Genomic DNA, 22,220 nt, shown 5'->3' on the forward strand with positions numbered 1-22,220 from the left:
TGAATTCTCTAAAAAAAAACCTCTTCAAAAAATTCACTTAAAATGTATAAGTTTTTTAGGGGATTGTCATCTAGCACACTTATTCAGTGTCCAAGAAAATTAGTGTCAATCTTCAAGTGCCAATACTGCTTTAGTCTTTAATCTCAATCTCTGTCTCTGTATCTCTTTGTTGCTGTGTCTGTGTTACTGTCACTGTTCCTCCCTCAATCTCTTTGTTTCTGTCACTGTTCCTCCCTCATCTGTTCCTCTCTCGCTCTCGTTCTCGCACTCTCTCTCCAGGATCTCAAAATTGTGGATTTCCTTACATTCCTCAGTATTCTCTCCCTCCTAACATTTACAGGTTTCCAAACCCAAGTTTGCTGTCACTGAATCATTACCTTGTCAATTTATCCCCTTTTGTTTCTCCTCTTTTTCAAACTGTCTGATATCCTTCTATCTGTGTCTTTCCCTTCACCCAGGTTGTCGATTTACAAATTTCCCATTCACTGAACATAATAATAACTCTTGAATTGTTATAGTGCCTTTCATGCCAAAAAAAGGTCAAAGCACTTTACAGAATTAATTACTTTTTTGAGGTCTAGTCGTTAAGTAACAAAAAATCTTGCATTTATATAACACTTTTCACAACCTCCGAATGTCCCAAAGTACTTCAGGGTCAATGAAGTACTTTTGAACTGTTGTAATATCGGAAAATGGTGCTAGCTGCTACATATTGTCTGAGGATGTGTGGGGATCAAATCTAACCAGACTAATGTGGTACAGGTCACTTGTATCCTATCTGAGTTTCTACACTCCCTGATGGTTTAGGATGGATGGTACAAAATGATGATTCCTTTGGGAATTTCATTTCAAACCATCACTCATATAGGTTGATTCCATGCTCCCAGCTGGGAGTCAAGCTGCATGGAAGAGTGGGTCAGAGAATCAAGGTGACAGAGCTGTAGTCCTATCTCATTCCTGCTCTTCATTTGAGTGCAGCTTCCCCACAGGAGGCGTGGAATTATTCCTGTAATCATCTCTGACTCAGTCCATCTCCTATAACTGGAAAATGTCTTCTTGGCAATTGACTGCACTGTGGAACCTCCATTATCTGTGCTCAAAGCATTCAATTTCCTCATTATCTGCCAGACCTTTTGTACCATGTACTACATGCCATCTCGCTGCCTGTCCCTTAGCTCCAGTCTCTGCTAGTTGGACACAAATCAACTGCTCAACCTAATAACGATAACATTCATTTTCCTTATTATATTGTGCGTATCTTAATTCTCAGTCATACAATTGTGTAAGACTAATATTTGGAATATTCATCTTTAAATCAGTGATGCTCCCGTTATTATAGAGGATAATAGAGTTTGTGCTACATTTGGGTATGTTGGGACAATCATTGTGCTGTATTGTCCCAAAATACTGCACAGTTCATGAGCAGAAAGTGCTGTAAATTGCAAACCATTGTATTTTCATTGTACTTGTGTGCCAATTCGTTAACCATCCAGTAATAATTTAACATGCATACTAGAGCTCTGATCCTGTCTATCGATGGCCTGTTTGGCACAGCACATTACTCAATTATCTTGAATGGAAGCTTAGCAGGAAACTGCATAATGTCAATATACTTGACGTGTAGCTACATTTGTATAAGTAGAGTTCTATGTGTCAAAAAAAAAATACTTTCTCCAAGCGGGAATATATTTTCTAAATTGCTCCTCAATCCATAAATGCAATCTCTACAAGAAATTGGCTCAGTGGCAATGCTTTTGTCTCTGAGTCACAAAGTTGATGAACTTGAGCACATAATTTAGACTGACCATTCAGCGTAGTACTGAGAATGCTGCATTGTTAATGATATCTTGCAAATGAGGTGTTGAACTAATGCCCCAGATGAATGTAAAAGATCTCATGGCACTTTTCAAAGAAGAGCTGAGAGTTCTCTCTCTATGTACCCTGGACTACATTCGTGCTCTACCAACATTGACAAAACAGATTAACTGGTCATTTATTCTGTTTGCTGTTTGTAGGATCTTACTGTGTGTAAATTGGCTGTTGTATTTTTGCCTAAAAAAAGTGATTACAAGTAATAAAAAAACTTGTTGGCTCTGAAGCACTTTTGGGACATCCTGCACATGTGAAAGGCACTATACAAGTCTGGGTTCTTTCCTTTTTTAGTTATCTTTCGTACCTTCAACGTAACAACCTCCACGATCATTGTCCCCTCTGCTGTTACTTGGCCAGCACACGCTTACTAATTGTATATGTCCTCTAACCACACATCAGCATCAGTAATTTAGTTCAATAAATATCATGTACCTGTAAATCATTGTACAAATAGGACTGTAACATCAATGTACCTCTTCTCAAACAAACAAAATGAAGAAGATACCTGTATGTTTAATGGTATCTCCTCATCGCCCCTTGTTTCCTTTAACTTCAGAGGCACTGGTTAGCGGCATTCTTGGAAAACGTGTTGGATTTGGATCCTCCCATAGACCCCTCAATGTGGCCTCATGCAGGGAAAATGTTTTTTGCTATCCTGTTTCTAAATTCAATGTGACAGGACATGTGGGAGATCAACACAAAAATCTATCTCTCACCAGCACTATGAAAACAGAAAACACACACAAGTAACAAGGAATGACTCCAAGGCTGGTTTGTGTCACGTTTATCTCCCTTTGCAACATTTAAGATTCTGACTATTCATTTGACACACTCTTTAAATGATTGCAATTGAAACATTTGGTAATGTAAAACTCAGTGCCCGTCTGCATGTTGGAGAATTGTTGGTTGCAGCTATCTGGGGTTGGTAAGGGAGAGATCAGGAAAGGGCTGGAAAGGTTCAGAATTATTGTGGAATAAAGTTTACAGCTTGAGACAGAATGTGCCATGTGTGTGTGTTCTATAGATGCAGAAAGAAAGACATTCACCATTAATGCAGTCATGCCTCTCATACCAGCACCTAGAGGAGCCTGATTCACTGAATTTCACAATTAGGCTTCGTTGATGATTGTTTGATCCATTTGATCCCATCCTTCCAGAATATTAGCCCTATCACCTTCCCATTGCAGCTTCTAACACCTACCTGAACAGGCTGCGAGGACTTTAGGTTAATGTCTCATCAGGAGGATGTGATTCTTTGCAGCCCTCCCTCAGTACTGCACTTGTGTATCAGTCCAGGTTATGAACCTGAGTCCTGGTTTAGAGCTCAAACCTACATCTCACCCAGAATTATGAGTGTAACTGAACCAAGCTGACAAGATAAAGTAACTTCCTGAGTGGCTCAATTTATTCTACAGATGGACAACTCTAATTAAATGTTAGAATGCGATGGGGTGGGAGGGGGACGGGGCGTGTGGCGCTTGGGGTTTAATTTCAGACTCAACATTTTGTCAACTAAATCTTTTCCTACTACTGTGAAGTTGCAGTCAGTATGAGATAAAACCTGCAAGAAAATTTGTGCACCTAAAGAGTAAGGAACATTTGGAAAGGACCCTGGGTTGGGTGGTGTAGATGAAATTACACCATTGTTGGATGCTTTGATGTGGAGGAACTGTAGATTCTCTCTGGATGGATGACCTTTGCCAGATTGACGGATCCTTATCCTATGTTATGAATTTGCAACTTAAACTGAAAGGAATCTCTTCCTAATGAAGGCAACATCCAACTTTCCAAACCAGAGTTGCTTAAAATTGATGGTGCATGCTGGAGAGCAGCTAGCTTGTTTAGGCAAGGACTTCTAAGCTGCAAGCAAGAAGTTAATGCACATTTTAAATCTTAGGAGCATGAAGTATATTTTTACAGTGACACGTCGTCACTTGAACACTCTCAAAGCAAGGCAATAAATACAATGAATGTAAAGTCTGAATACAGAAGGTACTGGCATGGAGCAGAGTACCTTGGCTGAATGCATATTCTATAATACTGCCATATACTGACTGCTCATTAATTTACTTTGCAAGTAAGTTGCAGGGAGTATTTATTGAGCACAGCACCAGAATGTAGTCTAAGTATAACCTGTAGTTTGAAGTGATATGTACTGAGGAATTATGAGAAGCACTGTGAAAATGAAAGTCATATTATTTTCTGTGTTTGAATATGGGACTTAAAGGTTTAGGTAGACTAAAAGTGGAAGGAAGTAACTTTTGATTCCGAGTTCATGAGCCAGGAGAGAGGAATTTGAGTTGTTTCTATGGGCCATCCGAACTTTGAAGCTAGGCACAGCCCTTAATTTTCTGCCTGGTATTTTCTTTTTAATATGGTATTGGATGTCTAATGGCATTGCTCATAATAAATCAGATGACAAACTGAATAATGAGAATAGGAGTGTAAAACCATGTAAGTACAATGTATTATTCTGGTGTTATAGTGTAGCAATATCCTTTTAAGGTCAAGTCATTGTTAAGTACACAACTTCTAGTTTAATTGCTTGGTGAAATTGGGGGGGAAAAAACCCACTGGAGATCGAAAGCACCTGGCAATGAAACAACTGGCTCCCCTTACTTCAGACATTCTGATTGTAAAGTCAGTGAGGCATACAAAAGCAATATACTGAAGATGCTGGAAATGTGAAATAAAAACAGAAAATGTTGGAAATACTCAGCAGGTCAGGCAACATCTGTGGAGAGAGAAACAGAGTTAATACTTTAGGTCGATGACCCTTCATCAGTAAGGTATATTCTATTCTTGAGGAATTTCCCTGAGGTTGAAAATGATTGGCTTCCCTTTTTATTTGAAATGTGACCCAAAATTTGTAAAAAGAAAGGTGATGTGTACTAAAGATCTTTTTTAAAAGTATATGTCCATGCAAGCTATTGCACTGAGAGATTTTAGAGAGGAGTGGTCTGTCTTTTAATGAGTTTCCCATGGCATGTTGCTGTTTTATAAATGGTTTCTTGGGCTCCACATAGCATCAAATGATAGTTTGTCACAGTTAGCCAGGAAATAACTAACAACTATTCTTTGCACTATAAGAGTGTAATTTAATCAAGTGGGTTTCGATAACTTTACGAAAGTAGTGTTTTTTTCTTAAATTGCTTTCCTTTTCTTCCATTCTCTCCTGAATTTGCATACTTCTGGTTCCACAATGGCTGTCGACTCTGACATCTCACCCAAGTGGCCATACTTCATATGTGAGCAACATCACAGTTGACCTTGATCACGCCCTTACTCAACAACTACATAAGTGCACCTACCAACAGGGGTGAATGGAAACGCATAAGGGGTGGGATGGGCTGGCTGATTTCTCCTCTCCTGAACTTGGGGATGATGAGGTAAATTCTAATTCCCCGATGGCCCTGAAATCAGCTAATCCCATACAGTCCATCATTGAGCCTGGAGTTCAACTAATTTTTTCATGGTGTAATAGTGTAGCTGGACATCATTTTTCCTATCGAGCTGTTGGATTTGCTGGAAGCCAGAGTTTAATAGCCCACTCTCGTACCTGCTTGTTTTGCGCTAAAGGCTAAATACAATGGAAATAGTGATAATATCAGGTAAAAGTAATACAGAAAATAGCCTGATTGAAGACTGGGAAACTGCGACAAAGTCGTTGTCAAAGAATAACATTGTCACCTCGTTGATTGGATACTTTATTAAGTGAAATACTGTGTAGTTGGGAAACAAAAGAATGGAGCAACCGAGGCCTGATTTTATTTTTACTGGTGTTATTTCCACAATTTGTTTTCATTACTGGAACTTTTTTTTAAATTATCACTTGAAGGGCATGTTTAAAGGATGAACATTTCAAACTCATCTCACACAATGATAGATTAATAATACTTGCACTACCTTCAGCTGCACTGGAACAAAATCACTAAGGAATATCACGCACCATTAAACCCATCGTGTTATCTCTTTACCTAATTAACTTCGGCTAATTAATTTGAACATGTGGTGAAATACAGTACATTGTGAAGACCCATGGGATAGGATTTCTCTCACCATATCCCACTGAAATACAAGTCTCTTTCTACATACCTTCCTATTGTATATTTATATTTTAAAGGAATACACTGGGCTGCACAAAATTTCATCACCAAAGTATTGAGGGAAAAAGATCCCTCATGTACTGAATTTTTAAAAAAAGGTACGTTTAGGTTTCTAGTTTCTAACTTCATTTGAGGTGATGTTTGTGTTTCCAAGGCCAAACTGGAAAATGATTGGTTTAAGCATAGCTCTGTGCTCTCAGGCCTCCACTGTTGCTCATTGTTTTCAGGGGAACAAAGAGGATATTGTTGCAGGCGGTCGGGGCGGGGGTGCGGGGTGGGGTGGTGGCGGCAAGCACAGGATGCATCCTGATATCGTACCTATCCTTAGAACTGATACAAAGATGCTAGTCCAGATGGCAAGCCCATGCTTGGAAATTCGATGGCAACACACCCCTTTTTCAGGCGCTAAACAGGTGAAAAACCTTCCAATTTCACGGGTAGGAAGGGCACACTCAATTTAAGCTGGAGGTGTGCCACTTGCCTTATTGGTATAAGGTAAAAGAAAGGCATCCCGGTCTTTTGTCTGAAACAGGCATTAGACTATTTGCATATGTAAATAAGTGGCCTAATGCCTGTTTGAGGACCCCTGCCACATGTAAAAGTGGGTTTCCATGAACACAACTGGTGCTGAATTTCTAGGGCCCAGTCTTTGTATGTTGACTTTCTATTAACAAAGATATTAAGATACAATATTGACAACATTCACAAGTCCTGTGATTTGTAGGAGTGTTTTAACTACTTGCAATTCACACTGTACTGCTGCAACAAGGCCCGATTTGCATCCTAGAACTCCTAAAATAACTCAAACATCTTGGGCTAATTATTTTAATCTTTTGATGGCAGGACTGTGATCTGTCCAATGCTACCTTGTACCTGTACAGTGTAAAGTGGTATTAGGCCCTATTAGGGAGTCTCCAGTCAGGTATAGTTCCTGGATGGGTCAGGAACCAATAGTCTGCTGTATTAGTCATTGAGAACACATGTCATTGCTCATGTGAGTCTACTATACTGATGTTCCTTTTGTCAAGATTCATGAATGCAAAGGAACAGGAGGCATAATTTCTAAATGGTGAAAAGCTAGAAACAGTGGAGGTCCAAAGAGACTTGGGGATTCCATGTATATAGAGTGTTACAATGACCTAGACAGGTACAGCAAATAATCAAAAAGGCTAATGGAATGCTGAGCTATCTGGAGGACTAGGATACAAGTGGGTAGAAGTTATGTTACAGCTGTACAAAGCCCTGCTTAGACCAAACTTGGAGTACTATGTAGTTCTGGACACCACACCTTTGGAATTTATATTGACCTTGGAGGGAGTGTAGCATAGATATACCAAAATGATACCTGGAATCCAAGGGTTAAATTACGAGGAGAGATTACACAAGCTAGTGTTGTATTCCTTGGAACTTAGAAAGTCAAGAGGTGGTTTGATTGAAGTTTTCAAGATATTTAGGGGAACTGATAGTTTCCCTCTATTCTATCTCCACGAGTTGGGGGCATAGGCTAAAACTAGAGCCAGGCCTTTCAGGAGTGAAGTTAGGAAACACCTCTACATGCAAAGGTTGGTAGAAGTTTAGAACTCTCTTTTCTGCAAATAGCAGTTGATGCTGTATCAATTGTTAACTTTAAATATGTGACTGGTTATTTTAAAAAAAAAAGTATTACAGGATATGGGGCAAAGGCAGGTATATGGAGTTAGGTCACAGATCAGCCATGATCTCATTGAGTCGAGGGGCTAAATGGCCTCCTCCTGTTCCTATACCTGGCAAATTCCTCATTCTTTAAACAATCTCCTTTAGAACTGCAAACAAGTGTCAGCCTAGGCTATGTAGTGTGACTGGGGTGGGAGGGCTTGAACATTCAACCTTCGGCTTCAGAAGCAAGAGTGAACCCAGCTGAGCCAAGCTGACACTGAAAGAATTACTGATTATATCACTGAGAACTGAATTAGAATTTGCAATTATTAGTCACACATGGGATACTGAAGAAAAATTGATTCATTTGTTATTTGCAAAGGACATGAATACTCAGAGGGGAAAGATAATATCATGAAATGATTACTTCGCACTTTAAGGAATCAGATATATTTTATTAGTCTCACGAAGCATGTGTGTCTAATGACACTCACTTTGATTAAGTATACATTGAATTGTGTGGGGTGGATGGAGATTACTGCATCGTTCTCGCACTGTGTATTGAATTTTAACATTGCATTTAAATAATGGCAAACAGCTGTCAATTCTGAACTGGGAAATTGATGAAGGCTGGTTGAGTGCAATTCTCCTCAATATCCTGCTATGTTACAGGTGTGGTCTATTACTATTCAATCATACCTGCTATTGGTATGAACCCATTCTTCCAGTTTACTGTTTTCTTACCAGTGTTTCAAAAGTTCATTGCACAGTCTGAGGCCAGAATAGCAGCAGCTCCTCTCTCCTGTAATGCACAGTACAGATTGAAGCTAAATGGATGTCCATATCTCCTAGTGGTACATGGTCCCTCAGTGGGATGCCAAGCCGCCTGCGGCCTCTTCCTGCAGGCCTCCTCCTTCAACACCCAATTTGCCCCTCAAGAAGAGGATGACATATCTTATCACCTCGGGACATTTGCTTAATCCCATATGGTCATCAGTAACTGTAGCTAACACTTCAAACCTCCCAGTCCAACTGAACCATTGAGCTGTGAATAAATGGTGAAAATTTTTTTTAAGCACAGGCTGCTCCTAGCATACAAAGAGCCATGGCAGAAAGGTACCTGCGTATCCAATGTATTCTTCACATTCAAATTATGAATGGTATATTGAGTTCACAAAGTAATATGGTTATATAACTTAATGATCTATCTCCAGGTATGTAATACATGGAACATATAAATCCACAAGTCTAAAGATGACTGTGATATTAGCATAAAAATAATATATTTACCTGTTATTTCACTTAATGCAACAAACTGATTCTTTTCTGTCCATCTGGCATGTTAACAGAGGCAATCAGTTGTAAAAGTATTAAGCATTTGAAGCCTAATCAGTCTTTTCTAAAATAAAAAGATTTGCATTTATATAGTGCCTTTCACAACCTCAGAACACCCCAAAGTACTTTATAGCCAATGAAGAACCTCTGAAGTGTAGTCACTGTTGTAATGTAGGAAGGTGGCATCTAATTCCTACACAGTAAGATCCCACAAACAGCAATGTGATAACGACCAGATAATCTGTTAAAGTGGCATTGGTTGAGGGATAAATATTGGCCAGGACACCAGCAAGAGCCCAGTGCTCTTCTTTAAAATAGTGCTATGGAGAGGGCAGATGGGAGCTCAGTTCAGAGTCTTCTCTGAAAGGCCTTACCTCCAACAGAGCAGCAATCCTTCAGTACTGCACTGTAGTGTCATCCTAGAGTTTTTGCTGAAGTCTCTGGAATGGAACCTGCAACCTTCTGACTCAGAGGCAAAAGTGCTAACCATTGAACCACAGCTTGACACTGCTATTTATAGGTGTTGCCATCATTTTCATTTTTGGTTTCAGGTTTAAAAATATTTTGGCATTGGCTTCATGCTGTGAGGTTAATAGAGGGCCAGTTATGTATATTGTTTGGTGAGGGGTCGCTGGTACGTTGCATTGCCCATCTGTGTTTGAAAGTCACATCCAACTAACAGCTGAAACATTGTTCCGAAGAAGGGTCACTGACCCGAAACGTTAACTCTGCTTCTCTTTCCACAGATGCTGCCAGACCTGCTGAGTGAATCCAGCATTTCTTGTTGTTGTAGCTGAAACATTGTGTCTGCTCAGCTGATGCTCAGTGAAGTGTCCCATCTGCAGAAACAAAGCATTGTGTTTGAGACTTTTATGAATGAAATGATTTCATTTTCTTCATGGACTGATGGCACCCTCTGTGGCCTGAGAGCCTGGGTGTGAAAACCACGGCAAATTCAAACTACCACCTCACTATAAGTGATGAATGAATGAAGTGGCCTGATTCAGCTAATAGCCTTTTAAAATTGTCAGGGTGTTCCTGGCATTTTTGACAGGTATGAATCTCTCAAACTTTATCTTAGAATATTATCCTTTTAACAATAAGCACCTTATGGGCAATTCCAGTGTTTGCAGGTCCAAATGAAAGAAAAGGACTTGCGTTTGTATAGCACCTTTCACGACCACAGGATATCCCAAAGTGCTTTACAGCCAATTAAATGCTTTTGAGGTGTATTTTAATGTAGGAAATGTGGCAGCCAATATGTGCACAGCAAGGTCCCACAAACAGCAATGAGATAATCACCAGATAAATCTGTTTTTAGGTGTTGGTTAAGGGATAAATATTGGCTCGGATGTTGGGGAGAGCTCCACTGCTCTGTTTCAAATAGTGCCATGACATCCATCTGTTTAACACCTTGTGAAAGATAGCACCTCTGACAGTGCAGTGCTCCCTCAGTACTGCACTGGAGTGTCAGCCTAGATTTTGTGCTCCGATTCCTTGAGTGGGACTTGAACTCACAACCTACTGACTCAGAGGCGAGTTGCTATTGTTTACGGGAATACACAGTTCAAGGAAGAGCAGTGGCGATCACCTTAGGTTCTGCATGGCATTTAGTCCACAACCACTACCACCAAAACAAATTAACTGGTTGTTTATCATATTTATCTCATCATTTGTGGGATCTTGTGCACAAATTGGCTGTTGCATTTGCCTCCAAAACAACAGGGACAAGACATGTTCTTATGTTCAGGAGTAATGTATTGGCTGTAAAGCACTTTGGGGATGAGACAGGCACTATATAAATGTATGTCATTTGTCTTTCAGTGTATATCTCAGCTATGCAAGTCAGGAACATCTCTGCTTCAGTGCCTGTTGTTTGTTGAGTCAGCTGATTAATTATGTGTCAGCCGTGGCTCAGTGGGTTGCAGTCTCGCCTTTGAATCGCAAGGTTTTGGGTTCAAGTTCCACTCCAGGGCTTGAGCACAAAAATTGAAGCTGACACCCCAGTATAGTATTGAGGGAGTGCTGCACTGGTGGAGGTACCGTCTTTTGGGTGAGATGTTAAACTGGCCTGCTTGGGCGGATGTAAAAGATCAGGTGAGTTATCCCTGGTGCCCTGGCTATATCCCTCAATCAACATTACAAAATAAACAGATTGTTTGGTCATTATCATAATGCTGTTTATGGGAGTTTACTGTGAGCAAATTGGCTGCCACATTTCCTACATTGACTGCACTTCATTGGCTGTAAAGTATTATGTAAATGCAAGTCTGTCTTTCTTTTTAATAACAGACCTTCAGTAACCCTAATCTATAGTTAGCCCAGAACTAGGCAGATAATAGATTAGTTCCTTCCTCAACATCTATTCCTTTCTACAATGGATAGCAGATGAGGGTAGTATTGCTGTCAAATAGCCTGTGACAGTCACTGCCCAGTTATATAGATGAGGAAAGGCTTCCCAGGTGAGATACTCACGGACTGCTAACATCTTTAGAACCTACTCTAGCGTAAGTGAGCAAAGGACAATACGTGGGAGCTTGAGAAAAACACTTTGTGGCTTTATCAATTCCAGAAACTTCACAATGGAAGGAGACTCTGGCAGGAAATTACGAAGTACGTACAGCACAGAAACAGTCCATTTGGCCCAACTGGCCCATGCTGGTGTTTATACTCCACATGAGCTTCCTCCTACCCCTCTTCATCTCACCCTATAACATATCCTTCTATTTCTTTCTACCTCCATGTGTTTAACTTGCTTTCCCTTGAATGCATCTGTGTTATTTGCCTCAACTAGAGAGTTTCATATTCTTTACTCAGTGGTTAGAAGTTTCTCCTGGGCTCTATTGGATTTATTAGTGACTATCTTACATTTATGGCCTTGTCCTCCCAATGTCTACCCAATCAAATCTGGATTATTACCTGAGCCACATGCAAATTGGCCTAGAGCAAATAAGATTAGAGAAATTAGTACATGGCTCAAAGATGGGTGGTGTAGAAGTGGGTTCTGGTTTGTGGGGCACTGGCCCCAGTACTGGGGAAAGTGGTGGCTGTACCTTTGGGACGCTCTATACCTGAAGTGCGTTGGGGCCGGTATTCCAGCAAGCCGCATAACTAGGAAAGTAGAGAGGGTTTTAAACCGAATAATAGGGAGAAGGTATCAAATTTGTGAAGATATGGTAAATCAAGGAGTAGAGACAAGGCAAGAGAGTAAGATATTAATATGGGAAATGATAGACTGTGACAGGAAGGGACTGAGCATACAAATCTGAGTAAATCAACAGATAAGGCTAGAGGTGACAAAACTAAAGGCTCTGTATCCGAATGCAAGTAGCATTCGAAACAAAACAGATGAACTGAGAGTACAAATAGAAATAAATAAGTATGATCTGATAGCTATTAGAGACATGGCTGCAGGACGAAATAGATTGGGACCTGAATGTTGAAGGGTACATGGCATTTAAGAAGGACAGGAAGCTAGGAAAAGGGGGAGGGGTAGCTCTGTTAATTAATGATGGTATTGGCAATAGAGAGTGATGACTTAAGTTCAGGAAACCAGGATGTAGAAGCAGTTTGGGTTGAGATGAGAAATCATAAAGGCAAGAAGTCACTTGTGGGAGTGGTGTACAGGCCACCTAACATTAACCACACTGCAGGACGGGGTATAAAGGAGGAAATAATGGCAGCTTGTCAGAAAGGTACAGCGATAATTATGGGGTATTTAACCTACATATAGACTGTAAAATTCAGATGGGCAGAGGTAGTCTAGATGAGGAGTACATAGAATGTTTTCGGGATAATTTCTTGGATCAATACGTTCTGGAGCCAACCAGAGAGCAGGCTATACTAGACCTGGTGTTGTGCAACAAGATAGGATTAATTACTGACCTCATAGTTAAGGCGCCCCTAGGTAGCAGCGATCAAAACATGTTTGAATTTTACATTCAGTTTGAGGAAGAGAAGAGTGGGTCCAAGACTAGTATGTTAAACTTAAATAAGGGCAATTATGAGGGCATGAAAGCAGAGCTAGCTAATAATGGAAATAATAAGGAAATGGCAGATGAACTGAACAGATATTTTGCATCAGTCTTCACGATTGAGGATGCAAGTAACATCCCAGTATTAGCTCTAAGTCAGGAAAAGGAATGGAGGGAGAAACTAAAGAAAATTATAGTCACCAGGGAAGTGGTACTGAGAAAATTGTTGGAGCTGCGGGCTGACAAGTCCCCGGGTCCTGATGGACTGCATCCTAGGGTCTTAAAAGAAGTGGCTAGTGAAATAGTTGATGCATTCATTTTAATTTTCGAAAATTCCCTAGATTCTGGGAAAGTTCCGTTAGATTGGAAAATAGCGAATGTAACTCCTTTTATATAAAAAGGGAGGAAGACAGAAAGCAGGAAACCTCACAGCTTCTGCTGGGTGCTCTGGTTTCCTCCCACAGCCAAAGACTTGCAGGTTGATAGGTAATTGGCCATTGTAAATTGCACCTAGTGTAGGTAGGTGACAGGAGAATGGTGAAGATGTGGTAGGGAATATGGAATTAATGTAGGATTAGTATAAATGGGTGATTGTTGGTCGGCACAGACTCGATGGGCCAAAGGGCCTGTTTCAGTGCTGTGTCTCTCTATGATTCCATGAAATCCTTTCATAATCTCAAATAGCTCTATCGGGTTCACCCTCAGTCTTCTCTCTTCTAGAGAAATGAGTTCCATTCTGCTCAATCTTTACTGCTACGTCTAACATCTCCATTCTGATATGCTATCCTGAAGTTTATGATTAATAGTACCATGAGTTGTACTGCTATTGTTTGGGATATTAGCTGCACCAGTATCCATTATAGCATTCACTTGCAATGTCCACCATCTTAATTGGGCAAAGTCCATTGATGCATTTAAGGGAAGCTGGATAAATACATGAAGGAGAAAGGAATAGAATGAATGATATGTTGATAGGCTGAGATGAAGTAAGGTGGAGGAGCCTTGTGTGGAGCATAAACACTGGCATAGACCAATTGGGCCAAATATGGTCAAGAAATACTGGAAGCACTCAGCAGGTCTGGCAGCATCTGTGGAAAGAGAAGCAGAGTTAACATTAGTACAAAAACTTTTTTTTCATGTTTATTTCATTTCATCTTAGTTTGTTCAGTTTGCTTACCCACTGGTTTTTTTTCATGTCTGTACTTGCTGCTGCTCAACCTTCAGTCCGTTAACACCCAATTTGTACTAATGCTTTGTCTTTCAACACACCATTAACATATTGTTTGCCTTTGCTCCATGACCTTTTGGTCAGCTATGTGGCCTTGTTCAATCTACACCTTCTTTGTTATCTCTTGCCCCACCCCCACCTCACTTGCTTATAACCTTTGACATTTCTAATATTTGCTAGTTCCGAAGAAGGGTCACTGACCCGAAACGTTAACCCTGCTTCTCTTTCCACAGATGCTGCCAAACCTGCTGAGTGGTTCCAGTATTTCTTGTTTTTATTTCAGATTTCCAGCATCCACAGTATTTTGCTTTTATTTTAGGGCCAAATATGGTGTTTCTGTGCTGTAAAATTCTGTGTAATTCTCTATGTAAAGTTAGAAAACAACTTGCTGTGTTAGTATCTGTTTGATACCAGCTCCCAAGTACTTTATTGGCTGTTCTAATCACTAATGTCACTATCTCAGAACTCGGGTATAGCCTTTGGCCACTTCTGCCGCTGCTGGCTTAGCAGGAGGGAATGACTAGTTCTGACAATCGTACAGGCCTCACTATAAAGTGGCAGCCAGTTAGCTTGTTTCAGGCGGCAACTGACAGAATATCAGACAATATTAATCATGCTTGAGATCTCTGTGAAATAATCTTGCAGATTGCTGAATACACATGGAACATAACTGCCTGAAAACTGCAGGGCTATGTCATGGTGATTTGTCCACATTGTGATGTAGATGTACTGAGCAGTCAATGCAGCTTAAATACAAAGCGCCTGATAGAATCACCATTTACATGAGAGAGTTTGTGAGGACTAATTGATTTTTCTAAGTATTATCATTATCAGAATTTCTTTAATTGAAATCAATTCTTTAGAAAGTTTTTGAATAGATGAAGTATCATATTTGGAAATGTCTTTTTGCACTTAAAATGAATCCCATAAACGGAATTTTATATTGATGTGTTCCATTGCTCCTTTCAATTGTACAATGTGTCCTTCAACAAGAAATAGTAAATGAGATCACAATAGAGTAAGTTCCTTTGTGCGTGTACTGATTAGTCAAGTTTGGGGAAATGATTGCTTTTATTTGAAACGGAAATTAATTAGTGCAAATGCAAGTCATTGTAAATAAGCATCATGGCAAGTGATAGTACAATTCATTTCTGGGTAGTGTGTGGCTACCAGCCCATTCACATCCTGTGCAGTAACATTTGCTGGGCAAGGCACAATATCCTCTTGCAAGAAATTGGCAGAAGACTGCTTTCCTTGTTTGCAAATGCAGCCTATAGGTGCTTTAAAAAAAAACCTAGTGGTTTCCTTTTCACTGGGCAGTTGGGGTCAGTAGGAGCACCTGGCTCTACTGTATAATACAGAAACCCAAAATGCAAAGATGGAACCATCTTCCACATTTACTTTATTGCAAGGTTTGCCAGAACCTGATGACTGTTTCATAGATCCCAATTTTGGGGATCTATAATGCCATTGTTTCTTGTTAGCTGTGTCTCAGTTCTTAGCACACTCACCTCTGAGGTCTGAAGGTCATGGATTTGAGTCCCACTCCAGCAACTTGATCACAATATTTAGGCTGACACTCCAGTGCAGTATCGTGTGAGTCCTATACTGTTGGAGGTCCCGTCTTTTGAATGAGCCATTAAACCTAGGCTTGGCCTGCTCTCTGTCAGGTGGATGTGAAAGATCCCACGGTATTAATTGAAGACCATTGGAGTTCTCCCCAAGTCCTGGCCAATGTTTATCCATCAACCAACATCATGAAAACAGTATCTGATTGTTATCACACTGCTGTTTGTGGGAGCTTGCTGTGCTCAAATTGGTTGACGTGTTTCCTACATTTCAACAGTGATTGTGTTTCATTGGTTGTAAAGTGCTTTGGGATGTCCTGAGCTTCTGAATGGTGCAAGTCTTCATTTCTTTTGATTGTTTGCTTTATAGTTGTAGCTGACAGACATGGATCTTTATGTTTGCCATTAGCTGTACTGTTGTAGTATAAAACATCTTTAGTAAGTGTGCTTAAGAGCTGAATTAAAAACAGTAGTCAATCTTTTTGCTGCTGAAATTTTTGGCATAAAGTAGGAAAATAGCAATGGGTCGAGGGTTTAAGTTATCACAGGGTTACTCAGTCACTAATAAATGTTGTGTGATTGCCTTTGAGTGACCCTTTAAGATCTTAGTATGCTAATGAGCTAAGTACCAGGACATGGTCATGTGACTCCATGCCAGTCTCACTCTGTATCTGTAACACCAAGAGGCAGCTTCTGTAAATAGATAGCTCTGTGCTGTTAATAAACCTGTTTGAGATCTTCAATCAACTGAACTCCATGAATCTCATTTATGTTGCATCAGACAACATAAAAAGCTTCTCTTTACACTAAATGCAGCAATCGTGGTGACATATTCACATTTACTGTCAATAAGAAAGACTTGTATTTAAATAGAACTTTTCATGACCTCAGGATGTCCCAAAATATTTTTCAGTCCATGAAGTACTTTATTGTACACTGTTGTAGTGTAGCAATACATTAATGATACAGCAGTTCACTGGTTGTGCAATGTGTTATGAAAGTGCTTCCATCTTTTTAATAATTTTTTTGATGACTTGTTTAAAACTGAAAATATTCCATGGATGTGTTTTTTCACAAGGGTCACTGAGAGGTCTTGTTTGAAAACTACCTTTACTGGAAGTCACATGCCGTAAGCTCAATAAACAATGGAAACCTTGGTGACTTGTTTACAGAGAAGTGATATGTCAAGATTTATGATGGTCAGGATGTCGTGTTTGGGATATTAGTTTGACTTTCCTGTGGTGGACTGTTTTGAGTTAGTTGGAGGTCAGTCTGCCAAGAGAGAAACACCCAACCCATCTCTTTCTTCACTTATCTGAAAAGCCCTGAGAGTTCAGTGTGTGCGAGAGCTAAAACCCCTGATGCTGCATTTCTCTTGAGAAGCTGTAAAAACTGGCCAGATTAATTCTTGATGCCGCCTGAAAAGAACTGCTCCAGAAAAGATTCGAGTGACCTATCTCTTTGTCTCGGACGCAAGACTGTATGCCATTTGGGACACAACATATCTCATCCATTTTCTTCAAGAATTGGCAAGTATTTGGCCAAAGTATTCTTTCTTTGTCTCTTTTTTGTAAAAGAGCTCTGCTGAGAAAATGTTTTTTTTTCTTTTTAACCAGAGTGTGGAGTGTGTGTGCTTGCATGTGGGGTGGGGGTGGTATTTAGAAAGGTAACTTTCATATTTCAATTTGTGCGTTAATGCTTTGCTTCATTACTGGATAGGTCTTGTTTTATAATAAACTGATAGTTTTGTTGTTTATTAAAGAAACCTAGTTAGTGTATTTTGTTCTGGGATAAAGGGGAGAGTAAATGATTGACCGTATCGGTAACTGGGTAAACATTTAAATATATGTTTTGACGTGTGGAGAACTGGAACTAGAAAAGGCAGTGCACTCCTCCCACTTCGGTCATAATAAATGGGTTTGCACACTTTCTGTTCACCTCTGCAAGTTCAGCATGAATCCAATCCAGACTGACCGGCTAGCTGCAAGTGTCCTACACTCTACTGGCTGCAAGTGTTCTATATGAAATGAGTTTGGCCAGTCTCAACCCAGTTTCGAGTGGGTAGGACTCCTAGCAAGAATGTACCTGAGTTCAGAACTAATTGACAATCTTATTCGGAGAGGCCACAAGGATGGCAGATATGGGAAATGGATGTATTACACTGGGGTAAATGTGAGAGATGATGATTAAGCAGTGTTGTTGGGGTATTGAAAATGAAGCTCTATTCTGCATCTGATCTGTGCAGTATCTGGTCTGACAATACTTGATGCCAAGAGTAAATGGGAAAATTGGAAAGATATTTCCTAAACTAAAGAGATTTCCCTCATCTTGGCCTACAGGGAAAAAAAGCAAAAACAAAATTATGAAATTAGGTAGGGTGATATTGTTTTTAATCATGTGACTACCAGGATAGTAAAAGATGAATTTAGATGGAACTTGGTCTTTTTTCATTCATCAATTCCCACACTTCTCTGAGACTATCAAATTCTGAGAACTAGCTTGCTGTGTTAGAGGTAGTTCAGCCAGACAAAAGGGAAAATGTTTGGACATAATCATAAATGTATGATTATATATGTGAATCACACTTTCAATGACATGATCAGTAACGCATAATTTTCTCATACTATTTAGACTTTCCATTAAGGGAATTGAATACATATTTGAAAGGGGATAATCTAACAAGATATAGGGAAAGAGCAGAGAAATTGAATTCGAATAGATGTCTCCGAGACCCAGCACTGGGAGGGGCATGATGGGCTGAATGGTCTTCTTTTGTGCTGTATCATTTGCGATGCTCTACCAATCAGATAGAAATGAAATATTGCAAAACAAGACCTGGATTGTAGAATCCATGAAATGAGAACCGAAAGTGCCGGAAATACTCAGGAGGTCTGGCAGCATCTGTGTAGAGAGAAACAGAGTTAACATTTCAGGTCTGTGACTGATGAAAGGTCACAGACCTGAAACGTTAACTCTGTGTCTCTCTACACAGATACTGCTAGATCTGATCAGTATTTCCGGCACTTTCGGTTCTCATTTCGGAGTTCCAGCATCTGTAGCATGTTGCTCTTATTTTGAGGCAGAATCCATGATGGGTTGAATGAAGATGAAATATGATTATGACAGTAAAGCAGTTGAATTAGAAGTCCGTTACAAATCAACTACTTAGAATATCATTAGAAATATTTCAAAGCTAATTTATCAGAAAATTGACCAGCACTCGATGAACAAACTGTTAATTGCACAATATCTTTCCAATGTACCCATTAATGGAGTGTCTGTTCACTGGAACAGCCAGTTCTGGGATATTTGCTTGGGGACCTGTGAAATCCTCCATAGATTTTGTTTTATTTGCTGACTGGGTAGAGGATTTAATGGTGTTACCAATAACAGCTGTCTGGTGTACTGATGTGTTGCCGTTGGGTGTTGGGTTGGATTTCAGTGTTGCAGTGGGTAGGGTTGGGCGATATAGTGCATTAGAATACAGTTGTTTCATTGGAGAGCTTCCTGTTTCTGTCCAGCTCAGATAGCCTGTCCAGTTGACTTTAAGGGAAATTGTCTGCAACAGATTCTTCTTTCATTGATGGAAAACACATTTGCTAGTCACATCACAAAAAAAGTTTGGTTGATTAGTGTTTATTATTGGTCTTTGGGTACAAGTGTAGATTCCCAGTGCAAGGAAAAGGCAATGGGATAGAGCCATAGGCTGCTGCATTGTTTAAGATAAATACCTACTTAGGACCTTGAAGCCAGAACAATTATCTCAGTAAACTGATGGTGATTTTGCAAGGTGACTGCAGCTCTCAATGGCCAAGGTGATTTGCATAATATCGTATTGTAACGCAAGCACTGTGATTCATAGGAATCGGAGTAGGCCATTTAGCCCTTCGAGCCTGTTCTGCCGTGCAGTGAGGGCTGATCTGTGACTTAACTCCTTAACCTACCTTTGCTCCATATCCCTAATACATTTGGTTAACAGAAGTCTATTAATCTCTGATTTAAAATTAACAATTAACTGCTATTTGCGGACGAGGATTCCTAACTTCTACCATCCTTTTGTGCTGGAGGTGTGAATGAGCAGGACAGGATACGTGCAGCAGAGTTCTGAACAAGTTTGAGTTTATGGAAGACCAGCAAACTGCTTGTTGGAGTAGTCAAGCCAGGAGCTGACCATGTACATGAGAATGCATAAAAGATTTGTCAAATGCACAGTGATTATAGCCTTTAAATTCCAGGCTGTTACACAAGAATTTATATAGTCTGGAGTAGACTCTTTCCAATATTTAGTTACATGTGCAAATATGAGCAAACAGTAAAGCTACTTGCATTTATATCGCACCATTAATGTAATAAAATGTCCAAATTTCTCTCAGGAGCGTTATATAAAAAATGGACATCAACCACGTAAGTAGATTTTAGGATGGGTGACCAAAAGCTTGGTCAAAGACATAGGTTTAAAAGACCATCTTAAACATGGGAGAGAGGCAGAAATGTTTAGGGAGGAAAGTCCAGAATTTAGGACCCAGGCAGCCAAAGGCACCGCCACAAATAGCAGAACAGTGAAAACTCGGATGCGCAAAACCCAGAATTGGAGAAGTGTAGCGATCTTGGAACGTTCCAAGAATGGAGGAGGTTACAGAGAGAGGGACGAATAATGACGCATGTTAATCTGCAATTGCTTACATGAACTATCATAATTGTGGGTTATAATTAATTAAATCGATGTATAATTAACTCAGGGAAATTTTTTTTTTAACCAGGACAGCTATTAATATTTTACTCAATCTCTGTGGTACATATTTCAAACTGCTTGTTTAGTGTAATGGAGAACTTTGGCAAAGCTTAAGACAGAATCCAATGCAGTCCTTTTTTCATCGTGGCTTATCATCAAGCAAGGGACTGCATTGACTTTTAGACTCCAGCTGTTGCAATGCATCAGCAAACATGATGGCAATCTGCCAAATGTTCAACTATTGGATCTCCTGGTAACTCTCCGGCACACAAACATTAGGAAATTTGGCACTTGTAAGGTTAACTGAGGTGCAAATTGCATTATACATGAACACTTCATCCTGATGGGAGCTCTAATATCTGAATAATGTAGCACAGTGCAATTATTGAACAAAGAACACTCCTACATCCTATTATAACAACTACACTCTGCCATTCATTGCATTTAAGGAGATTATCTCCCTTATCCATCAATGAAAGCAGCATTTTTGTTTTGTCAGGTAATTGGTAAAATAAAGCCCAGTTAACATAACGTTTGCTCATGAACTCCCCACTGGTGGTTTCTAATGGTATTAAATACAGGACAATAGGTGCCTGGTAGTGAGTTGCAAGCTAGCAATTAGATTGAGGGGTTCTAATGAGGTAATGCATCACTTGAGCAGAGCTCAAGCAGTTAATGAACACCAGAAGAACCCACAAAGATTGAATCAATCACTGCAAATGACTACCACTTGTTTTCAGGTTTTGTTTGAAAAAATAAGCAGTGTGCAATTTATTTTATGAATATATGGCCTACTGTTCTTTAAGCTTATTAGAAAACAACTAAATGTGGTAGAGATGCAGTGGTGAGGGTGAAGAGTGATAAAGGCAATAGAATCTGAAGGTTTTGATATAGTATTTTTTCCTCTAGTAGTATCTTATCGATAAGTGATCTGCCCAGTTTATAACTTGGGGGTCTTATGTGGCATTGTCCCACTCCCAGTACTGGAAACAGGCACAGAAGGGGATGTTTTCTGGCTGCCTGTTGTATATGGGTGAGGGAGGCCAGAGTTTCCGTGTCAGAGCATGTTCAGTGCTGAATTGGAGAGCAAGAGACAGGAGGGAAGAGTGGGGTGGGATTACTGAGGATAGGCCTCATAGAAAGGGAGGGAATGGAGTTAGAGTACAGCATACTTAAGGCCGAAATTTATGGTCCCACTGCTGTAATTGGTGGCGGGTGAAAACATTGGCAGCCGCCCGCCGCAGAGCCGCCACAATATTAAGTGCAGTGGCTCATTTAAATAGCTGGGGCAGACCGCCCACCCTGATGACGTGGAGGGGGCGGGTAGTCCATCCCTGGCAATGGCGTCAGCTGCCTTTGCGCAGGTGCTGACACCCTTTTTAAAGGGCTTCGAGCCCTACATTTCACTTTAAATATTTAAAGACAGATTGCTTTTTAAAAAATTATCCAATAACCATAGATTTAATTACCTGCCCTCTTTCCCCACCCCAAAGCACTTACCTTGTGCACCTGACCTCCCCCCCCCCCCCCCAACACCACTCCCATGCCCCACCAAGTGCATCAACCTTCCACTTTACTCCTTCCCACCATCCCCTACACCATTGAAATGACTGTGACCCCATTCCCCCATCTCCCACACAGAGCAACTTGCCTGCTCCCCCCTCCTCACCAGTGCTTTGCCTTGGATCTCTGGATGGGGATGCGAAGGCGCGTGCCGGCCACCAGCACCAATATCGCACTGGGACAGATGGCAGGAGCATGAAGGTATTT

The 22,220-nt window shown here is 40.3% G+C and overlaps 1 protein-coding gene across 10 annotated transcripts in view; it reads left to right on the top strand.

Moving 5' to 3' along the window:
* The window catches only part of ptprub (protein tyrosine phosphatase receptor type Ub), an 833,961-nt gene that overhangs the window by 415,152 nt on the left and 396,589 nt on the right, over positions 1-22,220 (top strand). Inside the window, exon 1 of one of the 10 annotated variants that reach the window (XM_068011597.1) lies at positions 17,115-17,247. The exons of 7 other annotated variants lie outside the window; for them this stretch is intronic. In XM_068011597.1, the coding sequence (XP_067867698.1) occupies positions 17,130-17,247 (118 nt within the window). In that variant the 5' untranslated portion in view covers positions 17,115-17,129. 2 more of the 10 variants (XM_068011599.1, XM_068011600.1) reach the window with 2 other exon arrangements.

This window comes from Heterodontus francisci, chromosome 31 (genome assembly GCF_036365525.1).
Source record: "Heterodontus francisci isolate sHetFra1 chromosome 31, sHetFra1.hap1, whole genome shotgun sequence".
NCBI classification, from domain to species: Eukaryota; Metazoa; Chordata; class Chondrichthyes; order Heterodontiformes; family Heterodontidae; genus Heterodontus; species Heterodontus francisci.